Source organism: Echeneis naucrates, chromosome 7, assembly GCF_900963305.1.
Source record: "Echeneis naucrates chromosome 7, fEcheNa1.1, whole genome shotgun sequence".
NCBI lineage: Eukaryota > Metazoa > Chordata > Actinopteri > Carangiformes > Echeneidae > Echeneis > Echeneis naucrates.
Window position 1 is genome coordinate 14,866,012 of NC_042517.1, and position 19,969 is coordinate 14,885,980.

The following is a 19,969-nucleotide window of genomic DNA, read 5'->3' on the forward strand; positions in this document are numbered from 1 at the left end:
CCAATGAGTGCACTAATGTCAGCAGTGACGTGCCTCACTTCCTCAGCTGTATTCTTCTACCTTGTTCTAGTCGATTAAGGTAGCAGTCACACAAAACATAAAATATGTAATTCACTGAACCTTGTGGACTGATGTTGATTTGTTGAAACTAGACACACCGACTCACTAGACTGTACTTGTCAAAATGCACAATGATCAAAATGTATAAGCAACATCTGCAAGGCTGGCGGCGAACGCAACAACAAGGTAACTAAAATGTCTGATAAGTTGTGCAATGCTAATGTTAGCTGGCTAGCTTATGCGTGCAACCCTGCCCACACTATTTCCTGTCCCACCCGCTCTTTGCCACAGCAAGCAAGTAAATTTCAGCATGTCAGTCTCGACCGACCGCGGCATAATACAACCGCCGCTTTCGAGCGTTGGCCACTGAGGAGTAACGCTAGAGCTCATGCAGAACCCATTTACCCAGCCAACTTTTCCCAAAAAGAGTAGAGGTTCAGTTCAACAACGTTCTAGTCACAAGACCCTTTGTCTAAACTTGAGGCTCTTTCTCAGTTTTCAGAAACAACTGTAACAAGTAAATCTATTCACAAATCAAGCCAAATATAAATAAGAGTACAATAATATTGCAATGGTCAGATACAAACCTTCGTTGTCTGACCTGATTCACAATCTTGACACCTAGAATGAGTGCACTGTAAATGTGATGCTGTTCTGAGATCAGCGGCAGGAGGACCACCCAGCACTGGAGCTAATCCCATAGCTGTGGGGTTGAAGCTGCACACACACACTGTCAGGCTGGGCCGCTCCTGGAGAGTGGAGCTAAAGCACAATAGCGACTATTGATGACTGGTGGTGGGTTTTATCCTGTCATACTCTACTCTGCTTTTGGTAAGAAAGAATAATCAAGCGAGCCCTCTTGCTTAGTTGCCTCTCTTATAGACCATTTAAGCCCTGATTTTTATTACAGGCAGGTGACCAGGTTGTCATAGGAAGATTAATGTGGTTCCTGTGGGTGTTCTGATTTTAAAAGGATATTTTAGTCGCAATTCTAGACCTGTAAATAAACACTACGAGTAAGTTTTGATAAGGAACACTGAAACTGACCACTTAGCACCTAATGTTTTGATGTACAACCCTCTCCACACTCAGTGTCGCTGAGCTCAGCAAAAACACCAAACAGCCCACTGCTGGTTCTTTTTTAGCCCGTCAAACACACTCACATCAAACACACAGCCAGCGGCCTTCTACGAGATATAAAGATGAAGAAAAAGAAGAAAAGAAACAGAGAAATAGAGAGGCAGTAAAAGAGATGCACTGATTCAAAGTACCCCCCAAAGTGGAAGCCCCGGGATAAACAACCAATCAGAAAAAGATCGCTTTCTAGCCCAATCAAAACGCATTCCAATGACAATCCTCTCCAGACCCAACCAACTAACCCCTGGAGGTATGCACAAAAAAAAAAAAAAAATCACAAACACACAACGTGACCTAGATACACAGCAGCATCTTAACTAAGGCCCTGACTGTGTCTGGCCTCAGTATGACTAAAACCCAAGGAGTCTGTGTTCAATCTACCCCTCAGTCTTCATCCGCTCTCTATACTGTAACTGTTCAATTCTTTGTCCATCCTGGCAACACTAGGGCAGAGAGTATGTATGTGTGTGTAAGAGTAAGTGTGTGTGTGTGTCCGTGTATGTTTGTCTGTGTGTTGAAGGTGGGGGTCCACAATTGCACTGCAGACAGATGGGCTTCGTTTCTGGGCTCATTCATGCCAGGGATACCCTTGCTTCAGAGAAAATAGCAAGGAGGATGGATGTAGGATGCGTGACCAAAATAAGTGTTTGTGTGTGTGTGTGTGTGTGTGTGTATTGCTGTTTGTAGAGGAGACAGACTTCCTTTTTCGTCTGGAGTAACAAGAGCCCCAAATGCTAAGTTACAAGGGTGCAGGGATTTGCAAATGTGTGAGTGTGCATACACACCGATGAACTGACGCTTACCTGCTTACAGTACAAGTGTGTTGCAGTTGTGTTTCTGCCAGGGTGTGTACAGGGTTGCATGAGAGTGTGTGGTTGTATAGATCCCCTCTTGGCAGCGGCGGTGTAAGATGAGGAGCGTCTTACATGGGCTTTAATCCTGTGCTGAATGCCATCGTACAAGTGTGGCTTTTCCACAAGCCCAGATAAGAGGAAAAAAAGAGGCAGAGTGAGTTCTACTGAACATGTGTGTGTTGTATGCATGCGGGCACATGAGCATATGTGGCTACATGTATGAGAAAGACACCCTTGTAAAATAGCCGGGCCAAAAGACTGAAGCAGCGGCATACGATAAGATGTGAGGGACACACAGATCAAATACCGCATTAATCGACTCGTCTGAGCTGAGCAAGTGACAGAAAAAAAAGGGTACTCTGGCAATCGTTCCTCAGGTTTTACTTGAAAACACAACCTGGCTGAAGAATCACCATGCTGTTGGACCAACTTTCACTCAAGCTAGTGTTTTATACACTTTATTTCAGCATGGGGCCCGAACGAGACGTTTACTCTGTAGCCTCAAGACTCAAGGGGCTTTAAAACATTTTACTGGCCATGTCATATGGGTAGCCTGAAGTAATAGGGCAGCGACCCATATTCAGATTTGAGGCCCAAGTGCAACAACCATGCAGGTTGTTGAGAAGACTCACCAGTATAAACTGTCAATGATTCGTCTTCTGAGGAACAAAGAGCTATCACAACTAATTACACTACATAATACGATATCTGTTACAGAAGAAAAGTGTCACTGTTTTGACACATGGCAGTCGAGTATGTGCCGGTTTTGACAGGCTGCCTAGAAATGGATGACCTGACTGAAAGTGTTGGGCTAGCGTGAGAAATAAACTGCAGTCTACTGTTATACGAGGCCTAATTAGTGGTCAACCCTTAATGTTGACTGGCAGTACAAAGGTTGTCGATGTTATTACAGTAGCTCTGTGATAACCCAAGTTACTGTACAAAGCCTCTCCACTGACTTTGCACTGGGACGACTTTCAGTGGAAGGAAGCAGGTCACTTTTCCTCTTCTATCCTACAACGACGGTCCAATGGCAGCTGTGGCATTTTGAGAACAGGGAAGGAAAAGAGTTGAATTCCTTCTGCAATTACTTAAAATACATTTAGTGTTTTTCCTCTACCACAGTGTTTCTGTGGGTGTCAATCTTGATGGTAGCAGTTTACTTTCTATTAGACGATATAAGTGTAAGCTAAATAAGTCTCACATCTGTGTGCAGAGGTTACTGAGTTGAGACACCAAAAACTTGTGCATCTAGCCAGGTGTGACATGGTTTAAGTGAGTGGTACAATACCATGTCATATAGTCAAATCAGCAGGTGGGAGTTTACTAGAATGTCGTAACTGCAGCCCCACTTCTGCCTCCCTCTGCCCCTCAATATCCCCCTCAGCCTTGGAGCCGTGGACACTTCTCTCTGATTGTCAGCCTTGGGGTGAGTCTATTAAAAACACAATTTGGGGAACAACATAGGCCTAACCCAACACCCGAGGCCGTGTGGCATTTTAGTGCCTTTAGAGTGTGTGTGTGTGTGTGTGTGTGTGTGTGTGTGTGTATGTGTGTGTGTGTATGTTTGCGTTTGTATCTTTGCTTGTTAAAGAGGGAGAGAAGGAGTGAGAGAGGGAGGGAAAGATAGAAAGAGAGAGAGAGCACAGGATGTCTGAAGAAAATAACAGGTTTAAAGTGAAAAGGCTGTGATTCCCTTTTTTTTTTGTCTCCAAATCCCCAAATCTCCCTCCATCAGTGAGTCTTTGTCATGTTCAGACTTTCTCTTTGGGATATAATCTAACTTGAACAGGGGATCTGACCTCCTCCAAAGCATCCTACTCAGAGGTGTGTTATGCACAATGATTTTGCTGTGTCACACACACACACACACATTAATTCACTCACATGTACATCCCCAGGTGCAAGTTTCTCCCGAGGGAAGAGCTTTTGTATGTTGCCATCTCCATAAGCTCAACAAACACCCTTATAATCCTGCCAGGATCTTTCTCTTTCTCTCTTCTTGATTTCTCTTTTACACGCACACACAGCCAGTAAAAGCTTGCAATAAATAAATAAATATATAAATATAGATAGATATATAGATATCTCCACAAGTTTTACCTAATTTCACCTCAACATTATACATTCACACTAAAATATTTAAATCTGCAGTCAATATTGCTAGTCTCTGTGAGCAAACCACAGCATGTGACTTGTGGCAATATTGAAGACACTTCAGAGATGATTCAGCATCAGTAAAACACAGAGAGAGAGAAAAAAAGGAGAGGGCAAGAGGTGAAAAATAGCGACGGTCACCTTGAGGTGTACTGATTTATCACTGTGGAGCCGTTTCTGTGCAGAAAGCCAAGCAGAGAGGAGTCTACAGATCCAGAGTGAATCACATACGACATGTACAGACAGAGAGGGGAGGATGAAGTGGTTCAGAACAAGTACTTATGCTGCATCTATGAATGATTAAATAATAGGCTTAAACATTTATATTTTCATGTATTTGTGCCAGCCAATCAGGGCTAGACTATTTTTGAGGGGGCTAGTATCATTTGTAAAAAGAGAGCATGTTTGAGATTACAACACTGAATCAGAAAATTTGTGGTCATAAATGAAAAGTACTGCGGTGTCGTTGAAATTGTTACAACTTCGCAAGAAACAAGAGTAAGTACTTAAAGTCTTCTTGCAGATGTGTTTGAAGAAATCCAACTAATGTCAAAGCTGCCTTCAACTTTGTACATGATCATCTGTTTTAAAAAGCAGAGAGATGCTCGGCATAACTTGGAAAAACACTTAACCACCACATTGTAGCATCATGCTTTAATAATATAAAGCTGCTGAGGTCAGAAAACTCAGAAGAGGACACGAGCTTGACTGAGATTATTTGTTGAACTGGAAATGTCAATAAAAGTCAGTACCTCCACAACCATACCAGAACCAAAGTGCTAACAAAAAGAAATCCTTAAATAACATTAAAACAAAACTCATTTAGGAAAGTGAAGCTAAAATAACCTGAGTCACTTGCCAGCATGAACTCATGACCCCACTATGGTTGCAAGAGAATGACGCATCAGGCCATCAGCATAAAATGAATCCTTTTCTGGCTGACAGAGAGGTCTCACAGTCTTGAAAAGACCATTGGACTTGTCACCATCGTTTCCACAACACTCTTAAGGTCAGGACAGACCTGTTGTGGTCAGTTGAGTGAGGGCAGAGGTTGTATCTGTACAAGTAATGAGGTGTCCTAACAGAACACACACAGACACACACACAGACACATGATGCGCAAATACAGTAAACTGTTTCCTGCATGGTTAACTGCGAATAAGAATTTATTTTTAATAACAGAACTACAGATACAAAATCTTGCACGATTATGTGTGTGTGTGTGTGTGCACACGTGCGTGAGTGTCTTTGTGTGTGTATGAAGTCGGGTCTCGGTGTGGGTAATGCGTGTGTTGTGGGTGGAGAAAGGGAGCTTAGCCAGACAAACTGCCTTATGATCTGCACATCAGGTGTCTAACTGTCCTCTCCTTTACACAACTTCAAGAAAACCACAAAAAAAATACATGAATTAACTTGCCTCTGCCTCACAACCATTGCCAGTCTTTCCCTCCCTCCCTGCCTTACCTGACACTCTCATCCCCTGTCTCTGTGAGCTGTCTGTCTGCAGCTTCACATGCCAACAATGACAAAGCAACTCCATCACTGCTCTTCATTTAAGTACTTAAAGGTCATATTGTGCATGGCATTAAACACTAATATGTCTTTGTCAAATCAATCATGATCCCACAGTGTAACTGAGGTGCACAAACAAGACTGGGGAGGAGACAAATGGGATTGAGTTCCTGCCTCAAATCATCACTTCACTGACTTTGTTTTGTTTTTTGTTTTGGTGCTGTTTATGTAAAATATTTGTCCCACCTTGTTGCACAATATAGATTTTTAAAATTCATCACGCTACTTTTATAGGATTCAGGAAATGCAGGAGCATGTGTTGTTAGATATACAGTTGGTGAGTTCCGTAGTTGTTACTTATTACTCCAACTGCGGTTGCTTAAAGACAGAGCAAGGACCTCAAGTCTTCACAAGAAGGGGGCGGTTTAGAAAATAATTCAGGTGTTGTTTCAGGGTGCAGTGAAATAGATAATGACACACAGACCTCTCAGATGTCAGTGCTCAGGTGTTGCTGAGTTATTGACTCCTCTCCACTCATGTTCAACCTGGTGGAACAACCTTTGACCTCACAGACTGATGATGTTGACAGCTAGCTGAGGGATGGCCTCTGTCAGACACCTCTTCTGACCTCCCTACTTTGGTTCAGTAGTCACCAAAAAACATATGGCACTGCACAGCTTCGCATGTGAACAAGGACATGCCAAAATATCCAAATGTACACATGCAGAAGTGTGTAAGTACACATGCACACACGTGAGGAATAGTATATAACTTCCTCTAAGAGAGCCATATACAATAACAAATCAAGAAATGCAAGTGTATTGTAAAGTGTGTACTTTGCTTTTATGATGGAATATGTCCAATATCTGGTTCTATCTTGGCTTCACTCCTGAATGTCTAGAAAATCCATAATTGCTTCAAATTATTCATTAAGAAACTTCCTGAGCTGTGTTGATGACGTAGGGCAGATATTTATTCAGGTGACTCATAACGCTTCGTGCCATCATCATGTAACAAACGACGCGTGGGATAATAGGGAGATTCAAACTGGCATCAAGGGCACAGAAAGGTCTGCTTAACCAATCTAAATGCCTCAGGCCAATGTACCAACGATAAATCACTGAAGTTTAACATCTAAAGCATGGCATTTTATTCGTAATGTGAATACGCTGACATTTAAAGCAGACATGTCTGAGTTGTGACCTCAGGTGCTGCAACTGTGGTTGTAGAAAATCACTTCTAACAGCCAATATTAGCTGTTATTTCTGCTTCGCTGCATCGGTGGCCTGTATAAGCTCAAGCCCAGATTCATATGGATCTATGGGAAGAACTTCATATTTACACTTCAGCGTTTTATTCTTTTTTCTGCAGTAAGGAAAAAAACAAAACTTGCAGCTGGTGTGAGAATGTATTGTGATTAAAAACAACACCTACATCTTTCTTTCATAAAAGTCTTAACACAAATTTATGCAGATTTGATAAAGCCTGCATATCAAAACTTGATATGAAATTAGTTTTAATAACCCAAAACTTATTTCAGACAACAGCTCAGGGGAAAAACATGAAAGCATCCCTTCCTATATTTAATTTCAATGCCCACTCTGTAGAGTGAGGAAAATAATGTTCACCTCACAGAGAGCTTAACAGCGCAAGGCATCCCTATCTGTCTTCCAGTTCATCTGAGAGAAAATACAGAGGCCACCAGGTGCCTGCCTCACTCAGCCGCTTGTGGGGGATCTGTGGTCCTGTCATCGAAATTCAGTGATGCCTGCATGTTTTGCTTACATGGTTGCTGTAGTTGGACTTATTATCTGGTCAGTTTTGGTAGCCAGGTGTCCTCGGACTTCAAGTTAAAACCAAACACAGAAAACCTGTTAAGAGGCAAGCACCTTATTTCGTATTCTATAAAATTAAGTGGGGTCGATTGCCTGCTGTCCAATTTCAGTTTCCCACTGAACTCAGACTCATTTTTCTTCTTGCTTAAACCTTGCACGGACGAGTTGGATACTTACTGGCATACACGATACAGACTTAAAAACACAGTATTCAGTGCAAATACAACATGGGCAAATGAAAGCCACCTTCTTGACTTGTTTTAACCTGAACAAGGCCCCCCTCCTTCCTGCATGCACATGCACACTCACACACGCGTACACAAACATATTTCTGTCCCCACTTGGAAAGCCTCTCAGCTTCTTTTCGCTTCATTCAGTACAAATAACTTCACGGTGGGATAAAAGCATAATGTTTCCAGAAAACCTCTTCCCCCCACTCAGCTTTGCTCTTTTGGCCCCATATTCCTCCTTCACTTTTTCCTCCAACCCCCTTCTCTTGTGCTCTCTGTCCAAAAGGACATTCTTATTTCATTAGGACTGAGGTCTGGGAGGCCAAGAGGGTAAACAAAACCTCTGTAATCAACAGCAGGACATACACAACCACAATGAGCCAATCACAGCCCAGTGTCCTCTTAGAAAGAACTAAAGCTAACCAATACAAACCCACACCTGGACGTTCAGAACTCGAACGTGCCAAATCAAACTCAGCACTTAGGTTTGTGTGGAATTCAAAATGTAGCCTAGGACTGAGTGCCAAGTCTAACCATAAGAAACACCAATCAAAACTAGCATGCATGCCTGCAAAGACACTAATACACACACATGCAGCAGTCAAACATGCATACTGCCTTGCTATTTGTCTATCAGTGCTGTCATCTCTGTTTGCTCATACTAGGGAGGGCTCACTCAGGGACAGGATATGGGGATTAGGTCTGGCCTTATTGTGCTGTAGCTACACACCGCTAAATGGCTCCCATCTGTTTTCCCATAGAGGACGGCTAATACACGTTAGCTGCGCTCGCGTTGTGCAATGCCAGAATAACAGCAGTGGATAGATGAGCAGCACTGATATCGCTAGCCACAACACCACTCTGCGCTAAAGGCTAATGTGCCTGGCTTATTCTATTAGATTGGGATAAGGAGCACTAATACACATGGACGTACACACTTAGGTGCATACACACACCATCATGATATCTGATTGGAGATACTGAACCAGTAGGCTAGTCGCGGGTCCAACTGTAGGTTTACCTTGAAGGAATATACATGAGAGGTGGAAAGAATGGGAGTTGTGGAAAAGATGGAGAGATGGAAAGAGAGGGAGAAAGAGGGCAGTGTGGTCTGTTTCATTATGGTGAATCCTGACACTACTGCATTCTCAGCACACATGGACTGGATTATAGGATATGCGGGCTGCTCCGGCACTGTATAGCTCAGCAACGCTCTCCTGCACACATATACCCACATGCACATACAGACACTTGCACTTGCACACACAAACATCATAGCTAAGCACACTAAGGCTTTTCACTGCAGCGAGACAAACCATTTGCTCACACACAAGCTATAGTACTCTTAATCCCAAAAGCAGTATGAGGGCAAAGTGCACAGCTACTAAGTCATTGAGGTTAGAGACAGATTTTGCTTGTGATGGTCCACCTGTGGATTACTGGGGGAAAAGAATGAGATGGATTGGAAACTATGAGTATACCATTCTGCCTGGTTTTCACTCTCATTCCCATATTAATGCATACCCTTTCCTTTCCGCACCCTTTCCTTCTCTTTCTCTATTTCTTACATGTGCCTTTTTCAGTAACTTTTTTTTCACTTGCTCAAACCTCTATTAATTGGAAGCATAACCTCCCATGCACAGACCTCTTTCCGCACATCTATGTTCAAAGACATCCTGAGTCTATGGGGGGTGTCAATATAAAACCACCAAAACAGGAATTATCCTTTATGACTCCACATTCTTCATTTTATGCTTTTTCAGCTTGCAGCCTTAAAAAAAAAAAAAAAACAACTCATGACTGTTCTGCATTGTATTGTAATTAAATACCCCACACACTGGCACACAACAGGGTGGGGTAGCTCAGTAAACTTTTACTACAACTGAAAAAAGCAGGGCGTGGAGAGACAGACTCGTCCATCTCTGGTTTTTCTCACCATGTCGTTTTTATCACCTCTGGGCCCTGGTATGCTTGCTTTAGGCTGCTGGGTTTGTATAGGTCTAATACAGAGTTACCTATATAGCCACTGCACGACAAGTATATGAGCACTACACAGAAAGCCAACCATAAACATCTGAACTAACTGCGGCTCTTTAGTTGACTGAAATTCATAAGCAACTGGAAAAGGAGCTGGGTTCCATTACACTCTCTTCTGTCAGATTTGAGTAAGACTGTGGTTACTGCGGTACCATCAACGCTCCCAGCTAATGGTTACTGGAGTCTCTTGAACAAAGATATTGTGTAGGAGATCATTAAAATATTTGGAGTGGATATACAGCAGTATATACTGGCATGGAATATATAAAGATGGTAAAAAAAAATGTAACAAGAGTTGTGAAATAGAAACTTACTATGAACTAATGGATGACGGAGTCGAAAAGTGCTGGTCATCATGCCCATATTCCTTCCTCATCATCCTATGAGAAAACAGGAGGAAACGCCATCATTGTCAACATCCATCTATTAACCATCAGTTCATATGATGCACTTCATGTTAAAAGACATTTAGATCCGTTCACTTTAAAACAATCCATTCAGTGTGCAAAGTCTGGCACAGTGGTTACGTCTTTACACGAGTCTCAGTGCACAGCCTTATATCCTTTTTAGTCCCATTTGGCTTTTAATCAAAACAATCTTGTTCACTTTTCTCATTCCGAAAAAAGCTATGCATAAAATCCTCAGTGTGATTGTGAGGAACTGATAACTAAACACACACAGGATTTCCGTGGGGCTGAAACTGTGCAGACTCGAGCCCTGCTAACAGGAAGGCTAATTCACTCAGACACTAACATTACATTGGTTAGCAATGAACTGGCAGCACATTGTGGTCAAGCCTTACAGTACCTATATAATGCTAAACTAAGCTCAGGCAAAGCAGAGCCCACACTAATGCTACACCAGAGTACAGGAAAAAAAAAGACCTGGCTGTAGTCCACAGTGACTCTGGTGGGACTAAATGGTTGTGACAGGCTTGGTAAACTCAGTAGGCTACACCTAAGCAGCTATGCTATAGATATAATGGCCTTCCAATGGAGCATGCTAGATGCTAAATGCTAACATGGATTGAATGGCTGTGACAGCCCCTGTAAACAGAGCCAGACCTATAACCACTCATTCTGCCAGGTTAAACACACACACACACACACAGTGAAAGAGACATAAGCACATATGCGCACAAACAAGCCAAATACCATGTGCTACTTCTCATAAACTTAAGGCAAGCAGCATGTTAAAGCTTAGAAAAAAATAATAACAACCCAAAAGAAAAGGTTGGATAATTCTGTCTCTGATAAACACTTTCTGTCTGTTTTCTATTTCCTTCTGAGGTGGATGCCAAGTATCTGGCAGTGGTGCTGCTTTGGCTAAATGAGAACATGAAAGCAATATGCCCGTCAAAGTGCACGCACTTCATGCTGAGACATAGGCCTGAGATGCATCTCAAGAGGCAAATCCACTTCCTGTTCTTGTCTCCTCCAATTAGATTTCACCTGTACCCCTTACCAGGTCCATCACAGATTAAGTACAAGCAGTATTGCTCGGGGATTGGGATGGACCCACTAGAAAGCAGCAATGAGCTCTGAATTATATGTGGTTTGGAGCCTTGAAAAATTTGGATCTGTTTGTGTGTCCATTGTTCCAGTGCATTCACATGTGCTTATGTGTTTGAAATGTGCCAGTCGTGTGTGCTTGCAGTGTGTATGTATTTGTGTTTGAGTACTCACAAATGCAAATGCAAATGAAAAAAAAAAAAGAAAAGAAAAGAGAATGTGTGGTCACTGATATGTTATTCATGGCACTGGCTGTCTCTTGGAAAGGCACTGCAGTCTTCTGGGTGAGCTTACAGACCCCTTTCATCATCATTATCATTATCATCATCAATCATCCTTCAAGTGGCATTTCTGGACCCAGCAATGCATTGAACCCCTGGCCTGGCTGCACTTGGATATTATATTTGAAATAAGAAAGAGGAAGGGACAAAAGGAACTGAAGGAAAGAACTAAAGAGTCAAGGGTGGGGGAGAAAGTGGACGAAAAGTGGCGTTAAAGGGGTAAAATTGAAGAGCACAGCAGAGAAAGGCAGAGAAGACGTAAAGTAACAGAAGCAAGAGTAGACAGAGACAAATCAAGGTGTTCATGAAAAACAAATAGTGTAATTAATCACATTTAGATGAAAGAAGGAGATTAAAAGAGATGTGAAGTCCTGTGTTTGGAGAGAAAACAGTCTCGCCTCAGGGTCCTCGGGACATCCAGACTGTGTGATCTGACATCTCCCACCACCAGCCCACACGAACACACACAGACACATACACACACACTTGCTTGGACCTCTGCTGAACTTCTCCCAAGGTCAGAGGTCAGATATGAAAAAAGGCATGAGGAGATTGGCTGACCCCTGTCAACAGGAGCTGGCATGTTGCGATTGGAACACGTGTGTCTGACACAAGATCAGTTTAATGGCAGATCAGTTTGTGAACAGATGGGGAGGATGATTCTCTGATACACATTGATGATTTGGTCATTTTCACCTCATGCAAGACATCTTTTATTTACATTTGATATATTTCTATTTGTGGCCCCTTTTGAAACCTTCTCTTGAATGTTGCATGCAAAGTAAGAAACATCACAGTTCCTTTGAAAATTCAGCTTTAATGGTGTATATTTCAGCGAATGGGCTATGATTTATGAGTTATTTTGATTATTGCCTACATTCTTAACAAGATTTCCCAGCAATGCTCATAATACTTTTGTTGGCTTTTTCAGTCACGCTTAAAAAGTTGAAATATTGATTGCAGAGAGCTACCGTTTCATATGTCAAAGACTATAAACACTGGTGTAGTAAAAGAGTGCAGTGCCGCTATATTGAAGGAAATATTTATAAATGAAGGGGCAAAGTGAAGGGGGGTAATGTGTGATACTAAAAAGTGACCCCCTGCAGCTCCAAATTTATGAGCATATGAAGTATACTGTGGTAACAAGTATTCAGCCATACAACAGAATAATATTGAGACTTTATAGCTAAAAAATTTTATTTTAGCAAGTTAAATGTGAAACATAACATAATATAACCTAATGATTACACATTAAGGTTTTAAAAGTTGTCCTTGTCAGATTATGAGGTGATTTTGAGGATTAAGCAATTTTCCATGACTTCCATTTTTTGAACTGTAAATGTCCATAAACTAAAATATATGAATGCTGTAAAATTATAAGGGATGTCAAAATTATCACGTGAATCCAGATTATTTCATTTGCATGATTAATTTGATTAAAATTTTCAATGCAATTCACACATCTCAAAATCCCGGGGGAAAAAAACAAAAAACAAAAACAACACCATGAGAGTATGCAGGACTGTCCCTTTGAGAGGGCACAAAACCCTGGAGTAATTTACAATAAAAGATTTAGAAGTGACACGTGTGCTTTTATTTAGCATGTGTTAATTAATAGCCATACTTAATTAGAGTAATTGATACTCAAATGAGTTGTGTGTGAGCATTGATGTACTGATACCATGCAATTGATACCTCCATCACTAGTGGTCAGCTCATTCAGGAGCCCACGAAAAGCTGACACCACTGGCTCACATATATCTCGCCACTCCAGGTAACATTGTACATAAGAAGCGGTCAGATCTCTTCTCCGATAAACAAGTAAGCAAGTAAACAAGTGAGTGTCTCAGCAGCTGGCTGATGAGTAAGAGGGCCACATTAATGGGGATATTTGCTTGTTTACAAAAAAGAGAAAAAGTCGTTTCTAAATATGATGTGGTTGGTGTTTGTATTTATATATTGCAATCTGGACACCACATCTGCTCTTTAGTTTAAATAAACTCATGTAAAGCATTTATATATATATTTACATATATATTATTTATATATATATATATTATATATTTTTTGGCCCTACAAAATGAAACACAATTAATAATGAATAAATATTAATCATGATCTGATTAAAATTATTATTGTTAGTGTTTGACAGTCCTAAAAATTACACTTCAATCCATTCTACAACTGAAAAGGATGCAATTGAGCTCATAAATATAATGTAATAACTCAAGTATGCTCGAGATTCTTGACTGAAATATATTTATATGGATGTCAATTAAACCCAGACCTTCAAATTCTTTCAGAAATTAAAAACAGACACCTTCTATAGGCACAAAAAGGCAGCGGTCTTACCCTCCTTACATATTGCCGAGGTATGTATGGGGTCATGCATGGGGATATAACTGTGATTTTATGCATGGGTGTGTGTTTCGGAGATACTGTGACACAGGGAATCCCCAGTGCATGTTTGACTTCAATTTAGGCAGCAGCTTCAGAAAAATGTATCAAGCCTAGAAAGACGTAGTAGTGCATATCAAGTAGAACAGATGTGGGAATTTGGACTCAGGTGGAAATCCCCAGGTATTTGTCTTAAGCTCCCACTTACACACGCACTTCATGCTGATAGTTTGGAATCTCCCTGCAAATCACTGCCTATTGACAACAGTCAACAGACCTGTGATGGATTTGTATTGCAGTCAATTAATCAAGAAGGCATTGTCAGCCAATGGAAAGATAGTGAAATCACCTACGTCTTTCTTTGAAGATTGCTTTCTCCCTTTAGCAATTTCATCTGCTTACATAGTATCAATAAAAAGTCAGGTATGCATTTCCATGTGCACCTACAGAGCGGATGTACAACCATGCACACAACTACACGCCCCTGGATGTTGTGCACACACATAGAAAAACACTTTGTTGTGATATCAACAGTTTGCTCGTCAGCTGTCTTCAAGCAGACAAATTAAATTTGTCCTCAGGCAGTCTGGATACTTTACTTAGAGAGTGGGAGCTCACATGAGAGATGAATGATATATAAACTAATCTCAAAGACAAATCCCATCGATCAAAAGCATTCATTTGGCAGTTTTCCCCTTCAGGCCTCTTATCTGAATAAAATGTATAACTGAATTGGCAAGACGTAATTTGCTTGAAGGAGAAGAGGCGAGGAGAAGACGAGGGGAAAATTTTATGTTACTGCCTCCGACCACAACTGACTGGTGGTGTCGATGACAGCTATGAAATTGCATCAACTTTAAAAGCTTGACGATTGCAGCCTACAACGTGTCAACTTGTGTAAACAAGCCTCAGCTTTAAACTGATCAGTATGGGTGAATGTATACTGTCTTATTTACCTGGTCCATGGGGGGACGGTGGTTGGCATGTGGTGGTCCTCTTGGTAAACTTCTGTGATGCAGGTTTGCTGGATGCAAGTGATGAGGATGATGCTGCGGGCGCATGTGATCCTCTTCATAGTTATCTGCAATCAGCTTCATTCTACTCTGAGTCTGAAAAAGGAGATAAACAATCAAACACAAGTTTTTTGTTTCTTGAAAATTTTCTCTGTATGGCTAAGATGACAGAGTCTCGGATAGAGAAAGGGGGCATCAGATTTTTTTATTTTTTTTTTTAAAGCTGTTAAACACACATGACAGGTCATAAATTGAGTGATTTGGAGTGCCTTATGAATGTATGTTAAATGTCATCCATATAGCAGATTATCATTTAATTGGATTAGATCCTACTAGCAACAGTTGAGTGTTTCATGAAGCCTAAGGCGACTGGCGTTCTGGCCTGTGTGAAACCGCCCAATTTTAGATGTCACTGATTAAAATTACACTCAAATATGCATCTTTCTGCATGCCTCTAAAAGGCTAAATAAGACTGTGTCTCCTCTGTGTGTGTCTGTACATCTGTGTGAGTGTTTGTGGCTGTCACACTGCCAAAATCACTGCTTTGGAGAGCGATAACAGCCTAGGCTGACTAGCATTAACAATCAGCCTAACTCCAAAAAGGCCAGCTGTCTGGGAGATAGACAGAGACAGAGTGGGTGCAGATGTACTGACAGTCTCAGCGTTATTCCCTTAACTGCAGATACTTCCCTTGAGGGTGAAAATGACTGCAGAGCGGGAGGTAGGATTGTGTACGGGATGAAGATGATTCGAGTGAAAGATATGCACACATCTCTCATCCAAAATGCAGCGGTTGTCCTTGTTTAAATGAGAGACAGCCGTGGCAGGAAGAGACAAAGAGCCTGAGTCAGCTGTGAAGATAGGAGGGAGATGGTGTTACAGTAGTCACCAGCGTGGGTACATCGCTGCTGAGATAAGGAGCAGAGGCCTAATGACTGAGGAAATGAGCGAGTCAGGATCACAGGACAGGATGTGGCTAGTATTAAAGAGGTTAGCAATTAGCTTAAACTGCAGAAGGGCAGCTTTAGGTAAGGCGAGAACATTGACACCATGGTCAGAGGGAAAGAGTCAGACAGAGATAAAGATGAAGCGTGAGGGATGAACGGGGGGCTCAGACAGACACCAGACCAGTGGTTAGGGCAGTTACAGGCTAGGCTAAGGTGCACAGCCCTCCATGACCTCAGGTGTTGACACTAGCAGGTGTGACTGGGTGGGGCTGGACTCAATGCAACAGTTATCAGAGCTGACACCTGTCATTGAGGTTAGGACAATAACTATCATATGGCATGCAGCTGAGTTAACAACTGTACAACTGCACATACTGCATACTGTAAGTGCCTCCACACAGACTCTTCTAAAGCGCTTAATGGTGCTGTTTAAAAAGAAATATTTTCAAAGCTAATTTGTGGATGAGGGTCAAACAGGATGATGTGTATTTAGCCCTTTCTGCTAAATTAATATGAATTATATTATTGTTCCAATTATATAACTACAACCATATCTGACAGTATATGGAGTATATGGAGTCAATTGTGTGAGAGAATGTGTGTGTGTGTGTGTGTGCGTGTACAGACACAATTGCTTAATATTTAATGACCTGAGACACAAATACAAATGAATGAAGTGATGAATTACTTCTGGAAGAGCCTGAATGTGTGGTCAGGACAGCCCAACATGTGGCCATCTAGTTGATTCAAACACACTTATACACACACATAGTCACTCTTCACTTACAGACATATTCCTGTGTGCATGTGTAAAGAAAGTGCGCACACATAAAATGTCTGTGAGGTGGAATGTGTACGTTAATTTGTGTTAATTAGTGGCTTTGCAGAGTAAACAGCTCAGTAATGGCCTCCAGGCCTGTTAGCAGATCAGGCTGCCTGACACAGACACAGGTGGCACTACTGGGGAGAGATGAGAGAAGTGAAGTGTTTGTGCGCCTGCATGTATATCAGTAGTAAGTGTAGCTACTCATGCAAACATGGAAGTGATGATACCGCTGCTGTGCTTACAGCTGCCTCCCAAACCTCAGTCCAAGATCTTTGTAAATCAAGATCCTGATTAGAGCAGAACTGTATTAACACATGTGGACACAGGAGGCAGAGAAGAAAGGCCTTAAACAAACAGGCAGCTGGAAAAAGCTTCGCACTCCTTTAATCAGGTCTGTGTGTGTGTGTCTGTGTGTGTGTGTACAACATTGCCATTCTAACCCTGTATAAACAGGGAAATGTAGCGACCCAGCTCATTGTGGCCAGATTGTTTTACATAAGCCATTCTCAATGGCAAATCTGAGAACACAAAATCCGTCTTTTCAGCAGAGAGACAAGATGCGTGATCAAGTGCGTCCAAAAATGAAAAGGAGACGGTAAAGGAATGAGGCAAGACAGAGAGAAAGTCACAGAAAATGAAAGACAAAATTTGTCTTTTCTCAGCTTCAAAGCACCACTGACTTTGGCCATCCATCACTGGGATGGGACCACTCAAAGAATTCCCACATGGGGATGAATTTGTTCTGACTCTCTTCATGAAGTCTAAATACTATACTCTTCATGTGTGTTTGGGTGAGTGGCTGCATTCTTGTTTATGTGTGTGTGTGTGTGTGTGTCTGTCCTCAAGGACTATGTCTCAAAGGGAAGCAAAAGTTTGGCTTTGGCCGCCTCCCTTGTGCACATAGACACACAGGCCTTCCAAAAGAGGGATGTGGTGAGGTCAGACAGGGCACTGGTATCTGTAAATCTATCTGCTGTCTACAGATCAGTTTTCTCCTTAGAGACTCTGAGTCCCATAATTCTTTGGCATTTCCTGGTCAGTTTCCTTCCGCTATTGGCTGTTGAGGAGGTAGGGAAGGCAACATATCCTTATATGTGTGTCAGTGGGTCAGAAGACTGAGGGCCGATGTGTGTCATGTTGAGCACCGTAACCTCTCGAGACCTCATTCTGTGGAATGGAGGGAACCCAAGTAGTGTGAAGAGGAGCTTCTTACCTTACAACCTCCTCAACATTAATAGATGCCCCGCACTTCAGGGGCTCTTCTTCACGGTGGCCGCGGTAGTGCAAAGTAGCGCAGTTGCACTTAAAAATCCGTTTTTTTGTGTACAAGAAAGTGAAGACAAAACATTTTTTTGTGCTGATTCTCACTTCCACCTCTTCTTTTCCTCACTTCTCTTTTGTTCACTCTTCTGCCCTGCAGGCCACATTGTGGCAATTACAGCTGCTCACATCATCAGGTGGACTTTAACTGCTCGTTACCCAACGGGAAAACATGACACATCCAATGGCGATAAATAGATAATAGGCTTTCCTTGAAATTCCTTCAATGGAATTGCACCCCCTAGGAACTGTTTACCGTTTACGAGTCACAAGCAAACATAGGTCTGCATTTAAATGCGCGCCCAGGCACTGCATCTGTTGACTTTTAAATGTACCATGTTTCCCAGAAGCCCCTGTGACTCAGGACATTGTACATAGCGATTCCCTGCTGTTGCCTCATTATCATTATCATTCAGCTTTGCTCATGCACTGATGTGGTCTGACCAGAACATTAATGACCCACATACCTTCATCAGCCGTGGGTCATGTTGAGAGTGAGGGCAGCATGAGAGCATAGGTATTTGTGTGACCGTGTGCTTTTGTGTTGCAATTCCCCTTGATCAGAAGATGCCAGACAGCAGAGTCTGCCAGTTACTCACCAATGTTGCCAACCTATGTCTGTGACTTGAGTGCATCCAAAAGTTCTGATTGCAACATTATTACAAACAAAGTGGCTATCATCATGTGTTTATGTGTCTAGATTTGGAGTCCCAGCGCCTGCTTGACTGGTTTGGCTTGTGATGACTGAACAAACTAAGTGTGGTTTGAAGCTGGCAAGTCTATTCTATTAACTACCGGGAATTATTAACCTCTCCTGTATCTTTTCCTGGTTTTATAGCCCAAAAGGCTGCCCATTAAGCTGTTTCAATGCACTTAAGGCTTTACAATCTGCAGGAGGTTTGAATTTATAGTGTTGATTTGATTCACAAATCCAGAGTATGTCTTTAACAGGCCTCGTTCCATTTGATTAATTAGCGAGCCAGTCATCTTAGACCAGGAGTGCTATAAATCATTAATTGTATGATTTATGAATGGCCTGTGGTCACATGTGGTGGATGTACCTGCTGTTTGAGCTGGTGCATGAGCCTGTCTTTCTCCCTCTTCAGAGCCATCACTTCCTCTTGGGCCTTCTTCCGTTTGGAGGAGGACAACTCCAGCAGGGCAATGTTAGCATCCTTCTCACTGATGGCTGCCAGCAAAGCCTGCTGCCTGAGGAGAGGAAATGCATAAAGGAATGTCATCATAAAAGGACAAAAATATTAAAATCAAGTTTTCTCTCTGCAGTGAATAGAAAATGAAAATAAGAGGAACTATATCTTTTTTTTTTTTTTTAAGTTGGGAAATAAACAGGTGGCCAGCACACACAGACACAGACGTCACATCTACAGCTGTAGGCTGTTGTACGTATGCAGATGTCTCATTGTAGAGGTTCTTCAACTCAGACATAGATTCCACAGAAAGGAAGTAGACATCTTTGAAGTGGTCTGCTAAGTACTGTATTAGCGGTAGCTCAGCGTGACTCATGGGAATGTCATAGTGTAATGGAGCCAAATACAGTTGTTCTTGGGAGGATATGACATCTCTACCACTCCTGTTTACCACAGTCTGTGTGAATGTCAGAGGATGTGTGTGTGGTGGGAGGTGGGATGGGGTGTGGTGGGTTTGGGTGGTGGGGCGGCCATTGACAACAAATGACGGTCCACAGGTGCAGACGAAACATACCACACAAACGTCATCACACACACACACAACCAGAAGCACATATTTTTGCCCCCAGGATTCTTCCAGAGGACGACTTGCATAACCTGTCTACATCGCAGATTGGTGGCGACTATTCGCGTCATCAAGCAGG

General features: G+C 42.1%; 1 protein-coding gene across 1 annotated transcript in view; it reads right to left on the bottom strand.

Moving 5' to 3' along the window:
* LOC115045669 (ERC protein 2-like) overlaps positions 1 to 19,969 on the bottom strand; it is a 135,482-nt gene that overhangs the window by 22,687 nt on the left and 92,826 nt on the right. Inside the window, exons 18-20 of the mRNA XM_029505455.1 lie at positions 19,179 to 19,326; positions 14,968 to 15,120; positions 10,137 to 10,202 (exon numbers count right to left, since the gene is read on the bottom strand). Coding sequence (XP_029361315.1) covers positions 10,176 to 10,202; positions 14,968 to 15,120; positions 19,179 to 19,326 — 328 coding nt within the window. The 3' untranslated portion in view covers positions 10,137 to 10,175. The remainder of the gene's footprint in view (positions 1 to 10,136; positions 10,203 to 14,967; positions 15,121 to 19,178; positions 19,327 to 19,969) is intronic.